At 39.3% G+C, this 21,626-nt stretch overlaps 2 protein-coding genes and 2 long non-coding RNA genes across 8 annotated transcripts in view; 3 read left to right on the forward strand and 1 right to left on the reverse strand.

Moving 5' to 3' along the window:
* LOC113658018 (F-actin-uncapping protein LRRC16A-like) overlaps nucleotides 1–5,638 on the forward strand; it is a 37,909-nt gene extending 32,271 nt beyond the window's left edge. For all 4 annotated transcript variants that reach the window (XM_027170181.2, XM_027170182.2, XM_027170183.2 and 1 more), the window contains 6 exons: nucleotides 185–614; nucleotides 722–764; nucleotides 866–1,138; nucleotides 1,643–1,774; nucleotides 2,310–2,477; nucleotides 3,707–5,638. In XM_027170181.2, the coding sequence (XP_027025982.2) occupies nucleotides 185–614; nucleotides 722–764; nucleotides 866–1,138; nucleotides 1,643–1,774; nucleotides 2,310–2,477; nucleotides 3,707–3,840 (1,180 nt within the window). In that variant the 3' untranslated portion in view covers nucleotides 3,841–5,638. The remainder of the gene's footprint in view (nucleotides 1–184; nucleotides 615–721; nucleotides 765–865; nucleotides 1,139–1,642; nucleotides 1,775–2,309; nucleotides 2,478–3,706) is intronic.
* Nucleotides 5,639–7,737: 2,099 nt separating this feature from the next.
* Nucleotides 7,738–11,678, reverse strand: LOC113658021. Of its 2 annotated transcripts, none has more exons than XM_027170191.2 (4): nucleotides 11,524–11,678; nucleotides 10,086–10,365; nucleotides 9,527–9,678; nucleotides 7,738–8,260 (listed from the first exon to the last, which is right to left on the reverse strand). In XM_027170191.2, the coding sequence occupies exons 1-4, from the start codon at nucleotides 11,536–11,538 to the stop codon at nucleotides 8,174–8,176; spliced, it is 534 nt and encodes a 177-aa protein (XP_027025992.1). In that variant the 5' UTR covers nucleotides 11,539–11,678; the 3' UTR covers nucleotides 7,738–8,173. The 2 variants fall into 2 exon arrangements, with proteins under 2 accessions (XP_027025992.1, XP_027025991.1); XM_027170190.2 differs by having other exon boundaries at nucleotides 9,493–9,678; nucleotides 11,524–11,676.
* On the forward strand, nucleotides 11,590–13,597 carry LOC113658026. Its single transcript, XR_003444304.2, has 4 exons — nucleotides 11,590–11,718; nucleotides 12,987–13,161; nucleotides 13,265–13,325; nucleotides 13,406–13,597. It is a non-coding gene; the product is annotated as an uncharacterized LOC113658026 (long non-coding RNA).
* A 557-nt stretch (nucleotides 13,598–14,154) lies between these two features.
* On the forward strand, nucleotides 14,155–17,465 carry LOC125145801. Its single transcript, XR_007144278.1, has 3 exons — nucleotides 14,155–14,192; nucleotides 14,324–14,473; nucleotides 14,723–17,465. It is a non-coding gene; the product is annotated as an uncharacterized LOC125145801 (long non-coding RNA).
* The last annotated feature ends 4,161 nt before the right edge of the window (nucleotides 17,466–21,626 follow it).

Consider the following 21,626-nt stretch of genomic DNA (forward strand, 5'->3'; position numbering starts at 1 on the left):
TAAAGTTGTATTAGTTTGCCACCTAACACACTGACTGTTCAGAATATTGAAGACGATGACATAAAAAAATCCTCTCAGAAATTATTCAACAATTATTCAACACTAGTTAGCTGACATTATCATTCAATCTGTGGCATTGATCTTAGTATACTATATATAATATTATGCTCTGTCTCTCTCTCAGGCAATCCTCCATGAAAGACACAGGTTCGGAAGGGGAAAGGAAGCGGGAATCTCGCATGAGTGGCTTCTTCAACCTCATTAAATCACGAACCTCCATGAAATCTTCACCCACCAGCCCACACTCACCCACTCCTGCTCCAACAATCTCCTCTACTCCATCTATCACTGAGCATGATAACGTAGAATCCACAAAGCCTGCAGTGAAAAGCCCCGTTCTCGATCACACCCCAGAACCAATCAAGACTCAGGTGCCGGAGAAAGCTGATCCATGTGAACCTGTAGATACATCTAGGACCTCTGAGGGTAAAGGACATGCAGAAGAGGGTAAGAAGCGTGAGGGGATGCCTGGGGGTCGAGTCCGAGGGGTGCAGGTGATGGGGAACGACTTCTTGGCACAGCTGCGGGCCAAACAAGAGAAGATGAAAGAAAAAGTAAGTGAAACAAACACCATTTTGTTTAGTCTGGATTTTGAAGGGTTTTGAATTATTGCTTATTTTATTTTTTTGACATTTATTTTGTCTTTTTATCTATTCCACAGGCAAGTGAACCCTCACCTGCAAACAAAGTCGAATCCAACCATGGTTAGTGAGTTTGTGTGACGTTTTGTCCTGCATAAATAAATGTTCTGCTAACCCTAACCCTAACTGAATGGATATGTTTATGCAATTCCTTTCTTCACCAGCTGATGGTGACAGTGCAGCAGTAGAGAAACCAGTGCAGAAAGAGCACCATCTAGAAGCTGTGTCCAAATCTCCTTCTACCCATATCCTGAAACCAACTGCACCTGCTTCTGCCCACACCCCTGCAGCCAAACAAGCCCTTCCGGTGGTACACACTGGTCTCAAAACTTCACCATCCAGCAACCCGAAATCCACCATGAGCAGCCACCCAGAGCTCCAGTCGATCCAGGAGCACCATCCTCATAGCCCCCTGAGCAGCTCCAGCACATCTGCATGTGAGTTCAAAGCACTAATATAGAAAGGTTGAATGTTTTCTAGCTCATTTTAGTCATTAGTCAAAGTTTTCTCCTCAAGTTCAATTACTTGTTTTTAAAGTTATTAGGATAAAGATATTCCCTTATTTCTTACCTTAACTGGAGCAAGTTCTTGAGCAATTCATTGCTAACTAAATTGTTATCCACGATATCCAGGTCATCCAGGTCATAAAAATTGGTTGCTGGATAATTTTTATTCTTGTCCTAACATCTTCAGTTTCTATATTTAAATTTGTGCAAAAAAAAAAGAAATAAATAATATCAATAAAATAAAATATTGAAAAAAAAATACAAATAAAATAAAAAAAGCACCTTGTGCTGCAAGTGGCTGTGTGTTTGATGTAGTAGATATAGAGAGGAGAGACAATTGATGAAGAAGTGATGAAGCTCCAATGATAAAAGCATCTTTGAGATAATAACATCAGTTCAGTCCATAATTATTTATTCTGCTTTCTGGCTTTTTAGCTGATGTCTCAGGTCACTTCGATGCTTCCTTCTCCACCCAACAATCTGCAGCAACTCAACATCAGAAGGAGGATTCATTTAAAATGGAGAAAGAGGAACATATATCTGTTTCTCCTGACTCACCTCCTATAGGTAATTTTTCAATGAAAAAAAATTACTCTTCATTCACCTGCCAACAGTAATAATTAAGGAATAAAACACATAGGTGATTATTTGGTGATTGTTTTTCCTCGGTTGGGATAAACTTACACAGAATTTGAAGATTAAAAATTTTAGTTGCTTATGAACAAGCACTCGGGGCATCTGAGAGCACTCATTTACTTTGAAGATAGAAACATTTGTGTGAAAACCTTTCTCTGGATGTATTACACCTATTAGACTAGGGAAAACCAGAAATACTGAGGAAACAATACAAAATTCTAAAGTTTTGAGTGTCTACTTTCATATGAGCTTCATATTAACACCACTGTGGAGTGAGACATAACAAAGACATTCAGTACTGAATATGACAGGACAAGATGAACAAAAAGTGACTGAGATGTTGCTCATCTTGTCTCCAATAGGGAGTCTTTAATCTTGTGTTCCTGTTCTAGCTTTTATCATCAGTTTGTGTGAATGTGCACATTTTATGAGAAACCTCATTGACAGTTTTGTTGCTGTGTCTTAGTGCTGGAGCCGCCAGTAGAGGGCAGTGTGTTTGAGCCTGAATCCTACACACAAACATCACACACTGAGGCGGCAGGACAGGGTCGCACCTCGCTTCACTCCGCCGGGTCCACGGGTGCTGCTGAAAAGAAAGACGATCGACAGCGCACCGTGTCTCTGCCTGCTCAAGGTTTCACATTCCTTTCAGCTTTTTTATCCTGAGGCATTTCTCCGATGGTCTCATTCTGTTAGTTATGAACTGTAGTATTTTTATCTTTATAAACACCATTAAACACAGAACCATAGACAACAACGGTGTAGGACAAACATCATACCAAAGAGAAGCATTAGTAAATATTGAAGTAACCAGGATGGAAGCGTGAAATAATCACAAAGTAGAACAGTGTTTATTGTGTAGACCAAACAACAAACCAAAGATTAGAACACAGTGGAATAAATACCAAGCCAAAGATTAGAACACAGTGGAATAAATACCAAGCCAAAGATTAGAACACAGTGGAATAAATACGAAGCCAAAGATTAGAACACAGTGGAATAAATACCAAACCAAACAATACCAAATACCAAACAAAAAAAAGTAGAGTGCAGAACAACAGAAGCAACTAAAGCCATGTTCACACTGCAGGTAAAAGTGTCCCAAATCTGATTTTTTTGGGGTCAAGTGACCAGGTCAGACTTCTTCAGGAGTAGTGTGAACACTCAAATCTGGCCCAGATCTGATTTTTTCAAATCAGATTCAGACCACTTCCATATGTGGTCCTGAATCAGACCAAAATCTGATTTTTTCCAATGTGGCCGCAGTGTGAACACCCAAGGCGGATTTGATGCAACTTTTACGTCAATCAACATTGACATTTGTCACAATTATGCGCCGGCAAGTAAGTAGACCAACGTGACTACGCCTACAAATGGATCAAATTATGAAAAGTTGCCCTCGACATCCGAAAATTTTCAAAACACTGCGTCTCTGTGCTGCCATTACACAAACATTTAGAAAGAAAAGCGAAAATGCTTACTTCCATCATAACCTCGTCAACTTTAGCGCAACGGTGTGCTGCGTGTGACGTCATTGTTATTGTTCGTTTGCGCATGTGGGTCAGTTTGAAACAGTAAACAGTTCACACTGGTATCTGATATAGGCCACATTTTAAAAGGTAATGTGAACAGCCCAACAAAAAAATCAGATCTGAGCAAAATATCCGAACTGAGCATTAAGACTTGCAGTGTGAACGTGGCCTAAGAGGGCAATGTAGATTAAACACCATGCAAAGTAGGATATAAACTCCAAACCAAAAAGGACTACTTTCCTAAACAGGGGTTTGAGAATTTGTATTGTTTTATAAGTATTTCTGTTTCCCTATCCTATATATTCAGAGGTTTTTTGTGTTCTGTTTGTAGTTGAACTTCTGAGTTCTTCAGACTCCACTTCCTCTCCAGAACCTTTGAATTCCAGCAGCACTGAAACACAGCTTCAACACACAGATTCAACACAAGAGGAAATCTCATCCAGTGAAGAAGAAAATGTGGAATAAAAGCAGAAGCACACAAGGAACTGTTTCTCAAAAGCATAGCTGCAGAAAGATCACAGTTAAATAGTACAATGTACAAAAAATGCCAGTCTAGAAAATGCCATACAATGATAATTGCTGGTAGAGAAATGTATAAAAAAAAACACCATAAAATCAGGAGAAGAAAGAATTCTAAACAAGCAATGAATGTAACATTAACACCAAAGAGAACAACTGTGTAGACCAAACACCAACATAACTAGGAGGGCAAAATTAATACTTTTACCAGACCAAAAAACCCAAAAAGGTTTACAACAGTTTACAACTAAAACACAAAACCAGCCAGGACACCAAAACATAAACACTGAATAACAAACCAACCAGGACATAACTGTACAATAAACACCAAACCAACCAAAAGATACATATAAAATAAACATCAAAACAGACAGAACAGAATAAACGCCAAAACAAAAAGGACAATCGTGTAGACCGTACAGCAAAGCAACCAGGACTTAACTGTAGAATAAACACCAAAACTAAAAGGGAAAGCATGTACACCATACCAACCAAAAGCAACATGTAGAATAAACACCAAAGCAACCAGGACATAACTGTAGAATAAACACCAAAACTAAAAGGGAAAGCATGTACACCATACCAAACAAAAGTAAGTGTGCAAACTTTTCCCCAGAAGATGAATCTCTTTGTGCGTAACAATCAGAGCTGTTTTTTATAACTGTCACATGAGTGATCGCAGCGGACAATTTTATAGTATTTTTTAAATTTCTTTTAATATTGTTTTTTTTTTATTGTTATTCTTGTCTTCCTCACATAGTTCATTGTGAAAAAGTTGATTTATTCGGTAACATTTGCATTTCATTTATACATTTCATCAACAGCCTGCTGCTCGTTACATGGCCGGCCATGTGGACGTTCAAATTAGACCACATCTAATTTAAATAACATGTCAGCGATTTCTAAATGTTATATACGGTATGATTATATCTTCTGATATGTTGGTATGTAGATATTTAATGATACAATGATACACCAGATTTTATATCACAAATTAAAGAATCAAAGAAACAGTGGAATAAAAGTATAAAGGTGCAGATAAGTCTATAAAATTGTTCACCATAGGGAAAGACATAATCTCTCTCCCCTGTCAATGACAGCAACGCTAGCCAATGGAGGAAGTCTGTAAGCTCATGTATGTGGAAGTGGGCAGATTGCAAACTTTCCTCAGTGTGTTAAGCTGTCTTGTGTTAAGCATGGTGTTGGTAGATCATGGTGTGAATTGTCAAGACCAATTTTGGAAGAACTTGGGGGGGGGGGGGGTGTTTCATAAATAAGCGGGAAAAACAGGAAAAAATTCAATGTAAATGTCTAACCCATTCTCAAACCTAGTGAAATCTGGCGCATTACAGGTTTAAATCTAATCCGAAACATAATACATGCACCTTAAATACAAAAGAATTCACCCTGAGAGACAGAAAACTTTTTTTTGGTTGAACGGTTAAAGTGGTATTATGTGTTACTACAATTTTAAGAGAGCAACGTGCAACACGACATACAGTTAAAACTGACCGATGCAAGCGTGACTAGGCACCGAAACTAGCCTTAAATGGATGTTTTACCCTCAAATCCACACGATATATACATTTCCATTTAATCAAGAGCTTCTGTACTCATTAATACTGTATGTTTCATTAATTTCCTCTTGTATAATGATATATGTTGTTTTAATTCTCTGTGGTGATGGAATATATACGTCGTACATACATGTTCTTTAAAAAGGGAATACATAAATATATATATATATATATATATATATATATATATATATATATATATATATATATATATATATTTTGATATATTGATATATTGTTATTAGACATTATTTTAATTCTGTTTATCTATAAATATGGCCATTTGTATATTTGTATCAATTAAAAAAACAGATTTACATATACACCTTTTTTCCCTGACAATATTCCAGTCTGTTCTTTTGTGCAAGTGATATGATATATATCAGAGATATTAATATTGTTATATAGCATCAATTCTGTAGCATTGATCCCACACAGTTTTGCAGGGAGCCTGGAGTCTATCTTGGGGAGCTGGACACCCAGGACAGGGTACCAGTCCATCACAGGGCACAATCACCAGGGGGAGGAAACTAGAGAATCCCCAAAGCCTCAAACTCACAAACACTGGAAGTGCAGTGCAAACATGCTAAACACCAAGCCACCATGCTCCATAAATACCACCTTATAGGCAGAACCATTTCCCGTACTTTTTCACCCTAATGTGGTCAATTCCCTCACACAAGCCTGCTCCCTTAAGTATTAAGCTATATTATTATATTATAGCTATATTATAATATACTATATTATAATATACTATATTATAATATATTATTATTATAATATTAATATATTAGTAATACCACTCGGCCCAGGTTCTTTCTGCAGCTGCATCTCTTCCGTTGCGTTCGGCATCCTGAACTTTTTCCCAGTAATATCCATGTGCCCGTAATCTGGCTTCCAGTGATTGCATGTTGTCTTGGATCAGCCTCATTATGTGTGGGTGAGATAATTGAAGCACAGTCGCTCGCTCCCTCTGAGAGCGGAGGTGGGCCGAGAGCCGCTGATAAAGGGCACCACTGAGGGTCCTGCTCATTTGGTCCAAGCAGCCTGTAAGAACATCCAGTCACCTGTTGGAGCTCACTTCTACACTTTCTCTCCATTTGTCAGCATGATGGACAGCTCTGCTGCTTTTCTGCAAGTGTGGGGTTTGTTCGATCCAGTCGGTAAGCCTCATATCATGCTCAGGGTCAGCTAACGATAATAAAATGTGCGGTTTATTGCGCAGATCATGGCTACATTGAAGAAAATCATGTGGACGAGTTTTTCCGGCACGTTGTGAAGAAATTACGGATGACATTAAGCCACTTATTTGTTTCTATCACTGAACCTGAGAGAATATGTTCCAGTAAATTGAGGAACTAGTCACATATTTTTGTTACTTTAATCCAGTGGTGTTTAACTATATTCAGTAAAATTGCATGACTCTTCACCAACACTTGGGTTATGTCATCTGTGTTAAAATGATTGAATCATCCCTGAGCTGGTTTTATTTACAGTAGGTGAGCTGTGTTCAGCAGTGACTCTGTGATGAGTGTGTGTGGTGCTGGTAAGAGTGTATCAAACCTCAGTGTTAATGTGCTGCTCAGAGGAAATTAACACCCTGTACTGAAATGTTAGAAGTTATTATATATACTGCCATATTTTGTTGGAGTATCTGTTCCTTTATATTTACTTACCAATGTCCCCCCCCCCACACACTTGACTACAATCTGTTTAAACTGGACATTATTTACATTTATATTATTTCCTGTCCAGTCACCCAAATGATGATGGGGTTCCTTTCTGAGTCTGGTTCCTCTAAAGGTTCCTTCCTCATATCATCTCAGGGAGCTGTACCTTGCTACCATCACCAGGAGAAATCGTTAGAGATGAATAGAAACTTAATTTTAAACTAAATGTTTATTCTGTTTCTACACTTTAAAGCTGCTTTGAGACAAAAAAGTTATTTTACTCAGATCTTAAAGAGACTGTATTCTGCTAATATGTCAGAAGCACATGATGTTTTTAGTGACAGTTCTTCACATGTTAAAGTGTAGAAATATGTTTCTGGGCAAAAAATGTTTTGGGCTGAGCGAATTTTCATTACATCCAAGAAGAGTTTTAAAAATAAACACAACCAAACACAGGGCTTTTTTCTTCTTTTTTTAATGCAAGTAGAAGAAATAAAAAAGTTATAAGAAGTTATAATAACTTCAAATAAAATAAAGAATTAATTACTAATAATTAATACATTATAAAAATAAAAAAATACATAAAAAATAATAGGGTAAAAAGGGTAAACAGGCACAGGACATCAAAACAAACAAGGATCATTTACATTTACAGCATTTAACAGACTTATCCTGAGTGATGTACAAAAGTGCTTTTAAGTCTTTATCATTGAATACATTAACTCTGTTTTACTAGGCTACAGACTTAATATACCATGAGCCTTAAAAAAACTGTTCAAAGTTGTTGTTTTTAATACACACAAACAGGGAAGAAAGTGTTCAAGTATTTCAGGAAGAAGTAGGTCAGTGAAGATAGCCAGTGACTAATTTTTGCACTGATGTGCTGTATATTGAATCCTCTTAATTCTCTGCTTGATTCTGGTGGCCAGTTTCTTTATATTGAACTTCTGCATCAACTTGGAAGGTCAAACCACTGCTCCAGCTTCTGGAAACATAAATCCTGACTGGATGAACAATCGTCCACTGAACCTGTTAAGTTCCCAATGAAGTGCTGTAACTCCTGTGTGTTGTGATTCTTGAAGGTTTCTTTAAAGGGCTGGATGATGAACTTAACCCATGCTGATAACAGAAACAGAGATCAGTCAGTCCCTGTGAGCTTGTTAAAATAAATAACATTTTGAAACTAGCAAAAAAAAAAAAACCAATCAGGCAGCAATAGAAAGACGTTCATGAGCTTGAATTACTTGTTATACTTCAGTGCTGTTGAATTCTCAAACCTGAATGATTTATCAGATAAATACATTCTAAATAGAGAGATATTATATATAGTATGTCATATAACACAAGGAACTACAGGACAGTAATCAGAGGAAGAGGCTAGCCAAAAAGCAGTGGGATGTATAAAGGACCAAAGACAATAGACCACAGATAGATTACAAGGAATCGCAATGCAGAGTGAAGAGAGACGTGGCAAAGGCCAAACAGAAAGCACGCGATGAGTTGTATGCCAGGTTAGACGAGAGGGAAGGTGAGAAGGACTTGTACAGATTACAAGTCTTGGAAAGGTAGAGGCCTGCTTTAGAAAAAAAAGGAATGAAAGTCAGTCATAGTAAGACAGTATACTGTACATGTGTATGAACAAGAGGGACGGAAGTAGAACAGTGAGGTTACAGAGGGTTGAGGTCAAGAAGGTGCAGGAGTTAACCTTAAAGTATTTTGGTCAACCATCCGGTGTGACGGGAAGTGTGGAAAAGATGCGAGTGGGTGGAGAAAAGTGTCAGAAATGTTGTGTGACAGAAGATTGTCAGCGAGAATCAAAGGAAAGGTGTAGAAGACAGTAGTGAGAGCAGCTCTGCTGTAAGTGTTACAGACTGTAGCAGTGAGGAAGGCAGAGATGGAGGTAGCAGAGATGAAGATGTTGAGGTTCTCTTTAGGAGTGACGAGGATGGACAGGATTAGGAACGAGCACATCAGGGACACAGCACAGGTTGGCTGTTTTGGGGACAAGGTCAGAGAGACTAGATTGAGATGGTTTGGACATTTACAGAGGAGGGAGATGGTTATATTGGTAGAAGGATGTTGGAGATGGAGCTGCCAGGTAAGAGTTCAAGAGGAAGGCCAAAGAGGAGATATTCTGATGTGTTAAATGAGTTTAATTAAAATCTAATTCTAACTAGCCATAATAACATTGCCAATGGTTACTGTGTTATTTCCAAGTCAATAAGCTTCTGTGAAACTGTTTCTATTATTATGACTTGCTGTTGATTTGTAAAGCAAGAACAGAAATATGACGCTGTAATGAAAGTTTAAAGAAAGCTCCTCCAACTCAAGTCATTTTCAATAAAACTTACCATCATGTGTGATACTGCTGCAGGCAACACTTACATCATCCAAATAGTAGTTGCCACAAAACAGAAGCTTCTCGTCTGATGTGCACTTTGTTTTTTGAATGCAGAGCAGGCATCCTTGTTGTTCCTCTACGTAGTGTCCCTTTTGACAACGCTCACACAGTTTGTCACACAGCATGTCTGAAGTCCCTGTTCAATAAAAAAAGGGCAATTTTCCCTCTCTGTCTACTTCTTTTTTGTTTATAGAAGTTTTATTGTATTAAACACCTAGGCAAAAAATCCGGTAATCCGGATCCGATAAAAAATTCAGTAATCATGCAGAACTCATAAACAGGCAGAAACACTAGTGCTACAATAACTACACAACATGCCAATCATTCTTCATTAACTGTGTGTGACGTGAAGCGTTAAGATTCTATGAGTCACTGGTTTTGTTCAGTCCTTTGTATTAGAAAATGTACAATTATTTTGTGAAACTTTCTACACAGGCAGTGACGTATTAATACAAGCGACTGAATTTATACATTTCTGTAAAGCCGCTTTGTGACAATGTCCATTGTTGAAAACAATATACAAATAAAATTTAACAGAATTACCTTTTTCTTCGATCCTGTATCCTCTTGGACACTCCGTATGTGGCCTGTAGCTGTCAGAGGTGTTGAAATAAGAGACTTCTTTGCACTCACACATGCCGTTACTGGTACTCCTGCAGCTCTGTATGTCGACCTGATTTAACCCCTCACACCATCTGCAGAGCTTCTGTGGACAGTGTTCTGGAAGGCAGCGCTTACACAACAATGTCTTTCCAGTGGTCTCATTTGGAGCGTCAACAAATGATAGTGTGCTGATGTATAGCACCAACATTATGAGGATAATCTGCAGAAACACACAAGCCTTGAGGATTGCATAATTAAGCATAAAGGTCCTACAATAGGAACACATGCCTAAAAAGACATTAGTGGTTTCTTTGTTTTAGGCTTGGATTGTTTTGTATATCTGCAACTCTGTTTTCTTCTATGCTTTTGCCTTGTTCTGATATCAGCTGTCTCAGGAATTTCACCTGCTATTTTACAATTTGCAATTTTCAAGCTTTATTAAATGGTTGGAGATTCACAATCTGTTTCATTGTTAAAATAAAACGCAAACCAAAATTAAGGATACCACTATATACAAGGCCTATAATCAAATTTGATGTTACATGCACAGGTGCACTATTCTTAATTAAATCCACATCATGTTTGCTCAGAGTTCCTTAAGAATTGTGTTTAAATGGAGATCATCTACAGAAATGTGACATTGCTTTCAGCACATCTTTGTTGTGACATTGTCTCAAACGTTCTGTCAGCCAAGGCTATGCAGCTTTATCTTCCTTTGCTGACAGAAATACAGACTTTGCTGCATTCCTTTGCCCAGTGATCAACTTTTCTGCAAATAAAATATTCACTCTCACAATATCTTCCCCCTATGACTCTGAAAGGAACACAGTCCTTCTCACAGTATTTTATTCTGCAGTCTTATGATGTTGAATATGTTGTAAAAGGAAGACTTAAAAGTGATAGCAAGTTTTGAAAATGAAGTGTCTGTTTTTATCTGTGTGTACGCTTCTATTCAAAGTACAGAGAGGATGCTGTTTTTAAACATCTTAAGCACTGCCATTGGTTCATGTAAGCAGAAAAAGTTTAAATCATTGGAGGTGATTTTAACTGCACTGCAGGCAGCTTAGACAGGAACCACTTATAACTTCATGCAGCCTCACAAAAAAGACTGGGTGAGAATAGAGACACATGATTTTCTCTCTCTCTCTCTCTCTCTCTCTCTCTCTCTCTCTCTCTCTCTCTCTCTCTCTCTCTCTGACAGTTTAAAGCACAGAAAATCAATAAAATAATAATAATAATAATAATAATAATAATAATAATAATAATAATAATAATAATAATAATAATAAACAGAATAGAAGCGCTCGCGCCGTGCCTCAGAGCACGCAGACAGACAAGCACGAGCGCTACGTACGCTACGTGAAGAGACGTCACTTACCTCTACGGTTTCCATAGTTGCGTGCAGTGTGCGCGTGTCTCTCCCCAAAGCTGTTGTCAAGGCGGAGGATCTCCTGCCTCTTTATAATACGCTCTGAATGCGTCACCACGGACCTTTCCAGGAAAACCAGGAAAACAGGAGAGAAAAAACCTTCACAAACATATACAACGGAACTCATATACACCCATCGGAAACGTAGGCGTACTTACCGCGCACGCGCACACACAAGCGTGACTTTGCACTAAATCTTTTCTGCACAATTTTCTTGAATTCCGTTAGAGAAAAATCTATTCCTAGATTTTCAGGGACAGTATTATTTTGTTTTTGTTTGTTTGTGTCAGAACACGGTCTTACCATCCATAAGCATTTTTTTATCCTCTATTTAATTTATGCCCACATGCACTGGTGTATATTATACAGCCGAAGTTTATTATTTTTGAACAGAAAACCTTTATTTGTCTTAAACATTACACCAGAACAAAAGTATTCTCTTGACATAGCCTTAGGAGCTTTTTACACCTGGGCCCGTTTCAATAAGGAGGTTCAACCAACTCTGAGTATAAACTTGAACTCTGAGTTGATTTACCCTGAGATGAGAAACTCTGACTTTTCGGTTACAGAACAGCTGAAAAGGGTTCATTTTATGAACTCTAAATTGACTGACTCTGAGTTAAGGGCGTGCACCACAACTAAAAAAAGTCATTATCTAGAAATAGATCGCAGACACTTATCACCATTACAAAGGGGACTCCCTAAATTCCAGGGTTTTTTTTTCCGTGCATATGTATACATTTTAATTACTTTTATACAATGTTTGGTCGTAATTAATTACTAAGTGATCTAAATACTGTAATTTAATTAAAGACTATAAAGCAATTTTGTATAAAATAATAGTGCATTTAACATCAAATTTTAAAAGGTATATTTTTAATGTAACCTTCTCCTTCTAGTTACACACTTTGGTCATTTCAAGGATAATTCATGCAATTGTATATTGTTTATTTGATAGCATTAGAAATGGCGTTTCTTGTCTCTCCATATAGTTCAAGTGGTTGAGGTTGATTTGTGATTTAGAAAGTAATAAGTAGACCAATAGATTATTACATTAATCTAATTAGACTTGTTGAAGATGTAATTTGTAGTTAGTAATTAAGAACTATTTCAGAGTAAATTCCCAACTGTTAATATCAGAGGTGAAACTGGAAGAACAGTATTTTATTAAACCTATTAATTTAATTTTCATGTATAGGTGCAATCCTGCAGGCATTAAAAGAACGTGACAGCAGCTTAAAATGAAATGTAAAACACAATTCAATCAGGGAAGCCTTGAGTATATCATAGGTGTAAAGTACATGGCTTTACAAACATTTGACATATTAAATAACTAAATAGCATTCAGTGTCTAGCAGCACAGCAGCATTTTTGACATGGGTCTAAATGTTTATTCTCATTTGACTACTTAGCCAACAGAAAGAAGAAAGAGGCTCGCAAAACGGGGAGGACCTGCACCACCACCTCTGACAAATGCAGATGAGATGGCCCTGAGCCTGAATGCTAGAAGGCCAATTGCTGAGGGAATTCCTGGAGGGACTTCATCAGAGCCAGTCACTCCAGAAGATTTAAGTGCCTTCATAAAATGTAAGAGGTCTACCTACAGTATGTCTTATTTTTTATATAGACTTTTTGTGATATTTCCATTTATATTACTTTGGCTTGGGTTTTTTTTTTTTTTGGCCTCAAGAGATTCGCATTGAAATATCTGTCTCTTGGAGCCTCCTGTCCCAACAGAACCCCAGGCAGTTGTAAGCAGCCTACTCAATACACCATACATTATTACAAATAGTGTTATAAAGTGTACTTTATGAAATGCTCATCTTCACAGGATATAGGGATGAAGAAACTGCTGCTGCCACAGAGAGGCCTACAGAGGTACTGTAATGTTAATTACAGTTGGCCTACAAAGCCAAAAATGGACCAGCTCCCTCTTACCTCAAAGCCCTCATCATTCCTCGCACTGCACCCCGGACCCCTCCGATCTACCAGCACTGCTCGACTGGTTCCACCATCTCTCAGGGTAAGAGGCAAGTATACTACAAGACTCTTCTCTGTTCTGGCACCAAGGTGGTGGAATGAACTTCCCCTAGAGGTCTGGACAGCTGAGTCACTGGCTATTTTCAAGCGGCGGTTGAAGACCTACTTATTCAGGAAACACTTCAACTAGCACTTCTTTCCTTATCTTTTGCATTTATAAAAAAACAAAGAAACAAACAAAAACAACAACAACAAAAAAAAAAACCTTTGACACTTTTTCATTGTAACTTGGAACAAATGTTTTAAACTCATGGTATCTTAAGTATGTAACCTAGTGAACCAGCATTAATGTATTCAGTGTTAGAGATTTAAGCACTTATGTACGTCGCTCTGGATAAGGGCGTCTGCCAAATGCTGTAAATGTAAAATGTAAATGTAATATTATGTTATGTTAATATTATGTGTTTACACATCAAACTATCAACACATTCACATTTCTTCACATTTTTATGTGGAGCATATAGAATCCAAATTTATATCTATAAATATTAGATATCTATATTTATATCTATAAATATATTTTTATTCTCCCCCCAAGGGCAGACCTGGAAATCGAGATTCTGAAACAAAAGCTAAAGGTGAGTGTATGGTCACAGGTGAATTCTATTAGGTATTGAAACTATATTTAAATAAAGAACACCATATAAATTGCTGTGATTTTGTGTTTATTCATTTTCTTTTTTTTTTTGTTTTGTTTTTTGTTTTGTAGTGGTGGTGGATATCATGATTAATTAGCCTTACTAATATGTTCTGCATCCCCGATATTATACAAAAAACTACCATTTGGAAAGAAACGTAAGGCAACGCAAAGGATCTGCTCGGATGTAAGCGCATGGCCATGATGGCTGATGTTTCTGATGTAAGGATGGATGAGATTATGGATGTACTGTACCGCTCAAATGCAAATGCATAGGGATGTGACAAAAAATTCACTCTGGGCCTTAAAATCCTCTCCCGATGTGAATGTAACTCCATAAGAATTATTCCTAAATAATGCAAGTTGTGCACTTCATAGGCAAACTGTTTATGGTCTCTATATTTTAATCACACATTTTCTAAAAAGTCCTTAAAAATAACAACACTTAAACTTGGTTTTGCTTTGTTTTAGGGTCACGGAAAAAGAAGAAAACTATACTAGAAGCCACAGTCGAATGCTTTGCAAAGGTCCTGTCTGATAATCTCTCCAAAGAATGGCAACTTGCCATGCAGATGCAAGCAGCCCAGAATGAACATGAGGCTAGAATGTTTGGGATCATAGTTTAAGCAATAACAAGTGCACACCATGGGCCAGCCATGCCACCTCATGGTAGCATGTACATGCCATTTCCGACACAACAGCCACATTTGCATCCTAGCCAGGTGGTCCACACTCGTTCACCTGGACACCGGGCTCACCTCTAAAGGTACAGTTAACTGTTTTGCAACCCTACAATTTAACTGGTAAATAAAATTGTTCCCAATAGGTTCTATAATATTGTACTTAAAAAGGTACAACATTTTAATGTGTTGTTCAACATTACCCATAAAGATACAAAAGGGTACTTTTGAGGGTATTTTACCACAAAGAAAACAGGACAATTTAGTGCCTTTTTTTCTGACAGTGTACAGATAATGTTTTTAATACTGTACAATCTGTATATTGTATTGCCTAACCTTAACCTCACAGAAACAGTTTACAATTTTTACAGGACATTACACACATTTCCTACACTTAATAACGCTTTCAAAAATAAGAATGATAGGTTACTCACTGTGCCTGGAAATCCACAAGGGCTTGCAAGATTAAGAAATGATGTCCTTTGCGGTTGAAATAGTCTTTGGCATAGCTTTATGCCTCGTTTATCGGAATGTGCTACTCGTCGATGGCACCTACACATTGAGGGAAACCCCATATTCGCTCAAAGCCATCCCTGATGTCCAGGAGCCTCTGGCCTGAGGGTAGATGTATGTCATTCTGCATGCAGGACATATCGCGCTGCATATACCTCCCACAAGCAAATGCATACTGAAGGCTCAGTCCAAACAGGTATGAGATCGTGTTATATCCGCTGCCGGTAGCAAGATACCACAAAGCTATGGCAATGCGCTTATCGACAGATATAGCCTGGCAGAGATGAGTTTCCCTTTTATTAACCTGCTTTGCAGGCTTGACACAAAGATAATTGAATGTTCAGTGTCTCATTCTAAAACTGGAGACCCAGTCTTGCTCCATAAAAGAAGCGAGCACTATGTTTTCCCACCAGTGCTGGCTCCGATCTTTCAGGTGTCTTGTTGGGTCTTAAAATGCACTGCTGCCGCCATAGAAAATGCAGCAAACAGACATTAATAAAATACATTAATAAAATTACGATATTAATATGTAGCCCTCTCTCCAATAAATGTGGCTCAAATGTGAGAATTAAGTCTAGGGAAATTTACAAATCAACAATAACCTGGAGAGAGACACATTTCTAAATTATACTATTCCTATTAATCACGACACCCAGATCTCAGATATTCACTTGATGTTTGTGTTTACCTGCAAATTGGAAATGACAAATATTCAAAGAAAGAAAAATGAACTCAACAAATGTATTTATTTGTTTTCCTCAGAACTATTTTGTCTCTGTGTATTTTTTTTCTTTTTGTGTGTTCCTTTAAATAATCAAATAATTAAATTTGCACAGTCACTCACCACAACAGTAGATCTCAAAAACGTAACCCCAAAAGAAATGAAGAAAGAAAAAAAACAATTGTCACTGTACTCTCAAATTTTACCCAGCTGGGATTTTCAATACACAGATACCGCGCTAGTTGGAGCTCTTTTTATGCAAGGCCGATGTACTCACGAAACAGAGGAAAATTGAAATTCCAATTTCAGGATGACCACCTCCAATTCTCACATTCAGACGAGATGATAAACAGCATCCGGGACATTTTCCATGACAACGATGAAAGGAACCGCGATGAACTCCTCCCTCCTTGAACGGGTTTGATGCATCCGCGAGATTCAACACAGAACTCCCGATTTTGACTTGTCGAATTCAATTTCTTAAGCACACTAAGCACGCATTTGACAAACTCCACACACCACTGCAGTACCTTTGAACTGAATTATTAAATTAAACACGGGTATAATCTTCCGGTTTACGAACGAAATATAGCTAGAAACTGTAACACTGAACTGAAAAAAAAACAAACACGGGAATATTCTTCCGAAAAATTTGTAGATCTGAATCTAACAAAACAAATAAATATATGAGAGTATCTCACGTGCAGATCCTCGTGCTAGCTTTCTTCCATAGCTCTGACTCACGAGTTGAAATGCACGCAGCCTGTCGCCGAAATCTCTCAAACTCCAAAAGTTACACCCACAACTCTTCACAGATAAACTGTCACTCAGAATGTCCGTGAGCCTTGACTAATATCAGTTTTTCTCCAAACCGACCAATTTTCCATGTCAAACTCAACTTTTTTCCCCGCGCAATATCCTCACTTCCCGTGTTAACAAAAACTGCACACCCCCGTGTCCGTTTTCCTCTAACCCCTCCCCTTGAACTTGAGAGGTCAAAATCCACATCTCTCATAGGACAGAAAAGAAATGATGTTTTCAGAAAACGCAATAATCCAGTTTTTTTTCAATATCTTACATACACACACATTTGAAAATTCCTTTAGAAATATGACTTAGAAAAATAAATAAATAAATAAAATAAATAAAAACATTTGTCAGCGTATGTGTGCCTTATGTCAGACCCAAAACACACACACAAAATAAAACAGTTAAAGATTCAGAAATCCAAAGATTTCGTCAGGGTTCTACATTCTCCCCCCACCAAGAATCGTTATGTCCTCATAACGAGGGAAAAGCATAAAACAAAACATCCCGATTTGAACAATAATGATATTTGTATCACCATAAGGTTACAAATCAATGAATTAAACCAACACATATTTCCAAAAGTAAATAAGCAAGATAGGATCACTTCTGTATCAACCCTTGAACAGCAATGGCTTAATTTACGGTCTTGGGCTTAAAGTAACTGCACAGGTACTCAACCTTCTTGAGGGCACATTCATCCACAAGTATGCAGTAGAACAATCTAGGCACCCCAAGAGTATCATATGTAAACCTCTTGGGCACAGTTCTTTCTCTTCGAGACCTCCTACCAGTTTCAGGTACATTATCAGAGATAGTTTGCGTTGCTTCACTCTGATCAACACTCACTAGGTCCCGCACAGGACTTGTAACAGCATCACAAAGATCTGACACTTGGCTCACATTTTGCAAATTGACAGAATCATTCTCTGATAGACATCTTGAATCAGACTCTATAGATTCATCCGTTTCAACTCTTGGAGGAATCTCAAAGTTTGCACCAGAGTCTTCCAAATTCTCTGTGACATTCTCAGAAACTACTACATCCTTCTGAGAGGTTTATTTTCTCTTAGGAGTCAACTGCCGGTTTGCAGGTAAGGGAAACGACACTCCATACATTTCATCCTCACTGTCAGAACTCTCATCAGCATTTTGATCAACCCTGTCTTCTGCTGCCTGCATTACAGGTGCATCCTTCACTCCCTGTCTTGGACTCAGTTCACTATTCTTCCTCCGTCTCAGCACTCTTATCCTGGGTTTCGGGACACTATTAGGAACCTGCCGCTGTCTCAACCCTTGTCCAATAGGAAGAATGTGATTCCTGTGCAGAATCTTGACAGGACCAGTTCCACTCTCTGGCTTAAGACGAAACACAGGTAAGTTCGGCATTTGACTCTGGACAATGTAGGGCTCAGCACTCCATCTGTCCGCCAACTTATTCTTCCCTTGCAATCCAAGATTCCTAATTAGGACTCTATCTCCAGGAACAAGTTGTGAGTAATGCAGTCTTTGATCATACCTTCTCTTATTTCCTGCGTTTTTCTTTCCAGCTTTTTCCTCTGCTAACTCATATGCAGACTTTAGTTCCTGCTGCATGGTCTTAACAAAGCGCTGGTAAGACTTGATGGACGTTCCATCACTAGACACTCCAAAACTCAGATCTATGGGCAATCTGGCTTCCCTTCCAAACATAAGGAAGTAAGGTGAGTATCCGGTGGCTTCATTCAGGCTGCTATTGTATACATGTACAAGATGTCCAATGTGACGGCTCCACTGCTGTTTCTGCCTTGGATCCAGGGTTCCCAACATGTCCAAGAGTGTCCGGTTGAACCGTTCCGGTTGTGGATCACCCTGGGGATGGTACGGTGTTGTCCGGGATTTCTCCACTCCTAACAGGTCAAACAACTCATGGATGAGCCGGCTCTCGAAATCCCGTCCCTGGTCCGAGTGCATCCGTCTAGGCAGACCGTAGTGAATAAAGTATTTTTCCCACAGAACCTTGGCGACTGTGGACGCCTTTTGGTCCTTAGTCGGAAATGCCTGTGCATACCTCGTATAGTGATCTGTGATGACAAGGACATTACAGATGTTCTGAGAATCTGGCTCTATGGATAAAAAATCCATACACACAAGATCCATAGGTCCATCACTGGATAAGTGTGACAGTGGGGCTGCTCTCTTTGGCAGAGTCTTCCTCTGAACACATCTGGCACATGTCTGGCAGTACCTCTCCACCTCAACCTTCATTCTTGGCCAGTAGAATCTCTCTCTTACTAATCCATAAGTCTTATCAAAACCCAGATGTCCAGAATCATCATGAAGCGACCTGAGAACTACTTCATGGAACTTCCTGGGCAAGCACAACTGCTTACGATGAGGTCTGTCTGGGACTTGAGTGCATCGAAACATCACGCCGTTTTCCATTACTAATTTATCCCACTCCCTCATGATCAAGAAAAGGTCCTTGTGAGCATCCTTCTTGATCTTGGACAGATCTCCTCTTTTAAGAACTCTCCACATCTCTCCAAGACAAGGATCATCCTGCTGAGCTTGTGACAGATCCGCAGAACGTAGTTTTGGAATCATGGAAGTATCCAAAGTGGCTAAATTACAGTAAGCTCTGGGGACTGATGTAGGAGATCCTCCCAAGGACGTGACAACTCTGCTGCCAGTTGCGATGTAATTGGACTTGTCCTGCCCTGGCAGCTTACACAGAGATCTCACTCCAGATGATGTTATATTAGTCCATTCCTGGTCTTTCACTCTCTCTGGACGACGAGACAAAGCATCAGCATCGATATTTTGTCTCCCAGGCCTGTACTTGAGACTGAAATCATATGCTGAAAGGGCTGCCAACCACCTATGTCCTGCAGCATCCAGCTTGGCTGTAGTCAGAACATAAGTTAGCGGGTTGTTGTCTGTCTGAACCTCAAACTTAGCTCCGTACAGGTAGTCGTGTAGCTTGTCAACAACTGCCCACTTTAACGCCAAGAACTCAAGTTTATGGACTGGATAGTTCTTCTCAGAAGGCGTTAAACTTCTGCTGACAAAAGCCACAGGCTTTAACCCTTGTCCTTGGTCCTGGTACAGAACGCCTCCCAATCCTTCACAGCAGGCGTCAACATGTAGGACATACGGAAGCTGAGGATTGGCAAAAACCAACACAGGAGCCTGGGTAAGCCTCACTTTCAACTCCTTAAAAGCAGCTTCACAAGCATCGGACCATCTACGTCCAAATGGATCAGAGGCTTTGTAAACCACTCGTTCTGGGTTGGGTCCTGCTTTGATCTTCCTCAAACTTGCGGCAGGTAGACACCCTTGCAACAACTGATTTAAAGGGTAGGACACTTTTGAATAATCTCTCACAAATCTTCTGTAATATCCACAGAAGCCCAAGAAAGAACGAAGCTCTGACACGTTTTGCGGACGAGGCCAAGACCTTACAGCTTCTATTTTCGAGGGGTCTGTTGAGACACCATCTTGAGACACAATGTGTCCAACATAGCTGACAGACGTCTGACAGAAAGTGCACTTGTCCAAAGATAGCTTCAATCCTTCGCTCTGCAACCGATCCAACACCTTGAGTAACCTCTCCTCGTGCTCCTCTAAAGTCCGTCCAAAGATAATGAGGTCATCCAAGTAGACCAACACCTCCAACAGGTTCATGTCTCCCACCGTCTTTTCCATCACTCACTGGAAGGTCGAGGGAGCCCCACAGATTCCTTGTGGCATCCGCTGGAATTGGTAAAACCCCACTGGGCAAATGAAAGCGGTCTTTTCTTGGTCTTCTTCACTCAGGGGGATCTGATAATATCCGCTCCTAAGGTCCAATACGCTGAACCACTGACTTCCATTTAAGCAGGCCAGAGCATCTTCAATGCGTGGAACGGTGTATTGGTCAGGGATCGTGCGACGATTGAGCGTTCTGTAGTCCACACACATCCTTATCTGCCCATTCTTTTTACGGACTACAACAATCGGTGAAGCGTAAGGACTTCTGGAGTCTGCAATAATTCCTGCCTCCTTCAACTTCTCCAAGTGCTGCCTAACATCCTCGATGTCAGCGGGTGGAAGCCGTCAGGACCACTCACGGAAGGGTTTATCTTCCGTCAGTCTGATGTGGTGTTGGGTACTCTTCGAACATCCCACATCGAATTCATCACATGAAAAGACATGCTTCCTCTCCAACATCTTTTTGGTCAGCCGCTGTTTCCACACTTCAGAGACAGGGGAATCACCAAAGTTAAATGAGTGTTCGTTCAGTTTAGTCGGACCACTATTCTCTTTGGGTTTAGGGACTGTAGACATGACCTCAACTGGAAACACATGTGCAATGGGCATTCCTCGTTTAATCACCACTGGACGAGAGGAGACATTTCTGATTGTAACTCCAATCCTTTTTGACTGGACGACAGTGGTAGACTGCACCTCCGCTGCTACTAGCAGTTCCTCAGGAAAACATGATTCCTCTGGCTTGTCTATTAACAGGGTCTTACTAAAAGGAGCAGTAGGATATTTCAGCATGCCATAAACCCTAGCACTCTCCCCTGGAGGCAATTTCACCGGTTTAGAGCGAAGATACCATACCGTCCCTCTACTATCATCATTGTCACGCTCTTCCACGGCAATGATCTGTGCATAAGCATTTCTTATC

The sequence above is a fragment of the Tachysurus fulvidraco genome, chromosome 10 (assembly GCF_022655615.1).
Source record: "Tachysurus fulvidraco isolate hzauxx_2018 chromosome 10, HZAU_PFXX_2.0, whole genome shotgun sequence".
NCBI lineage: Eukaryota > Metazoa > Chordata > Actinopteri > Siluriformes > Bagridae > Tachysurus > Tachysurus fulvidraco.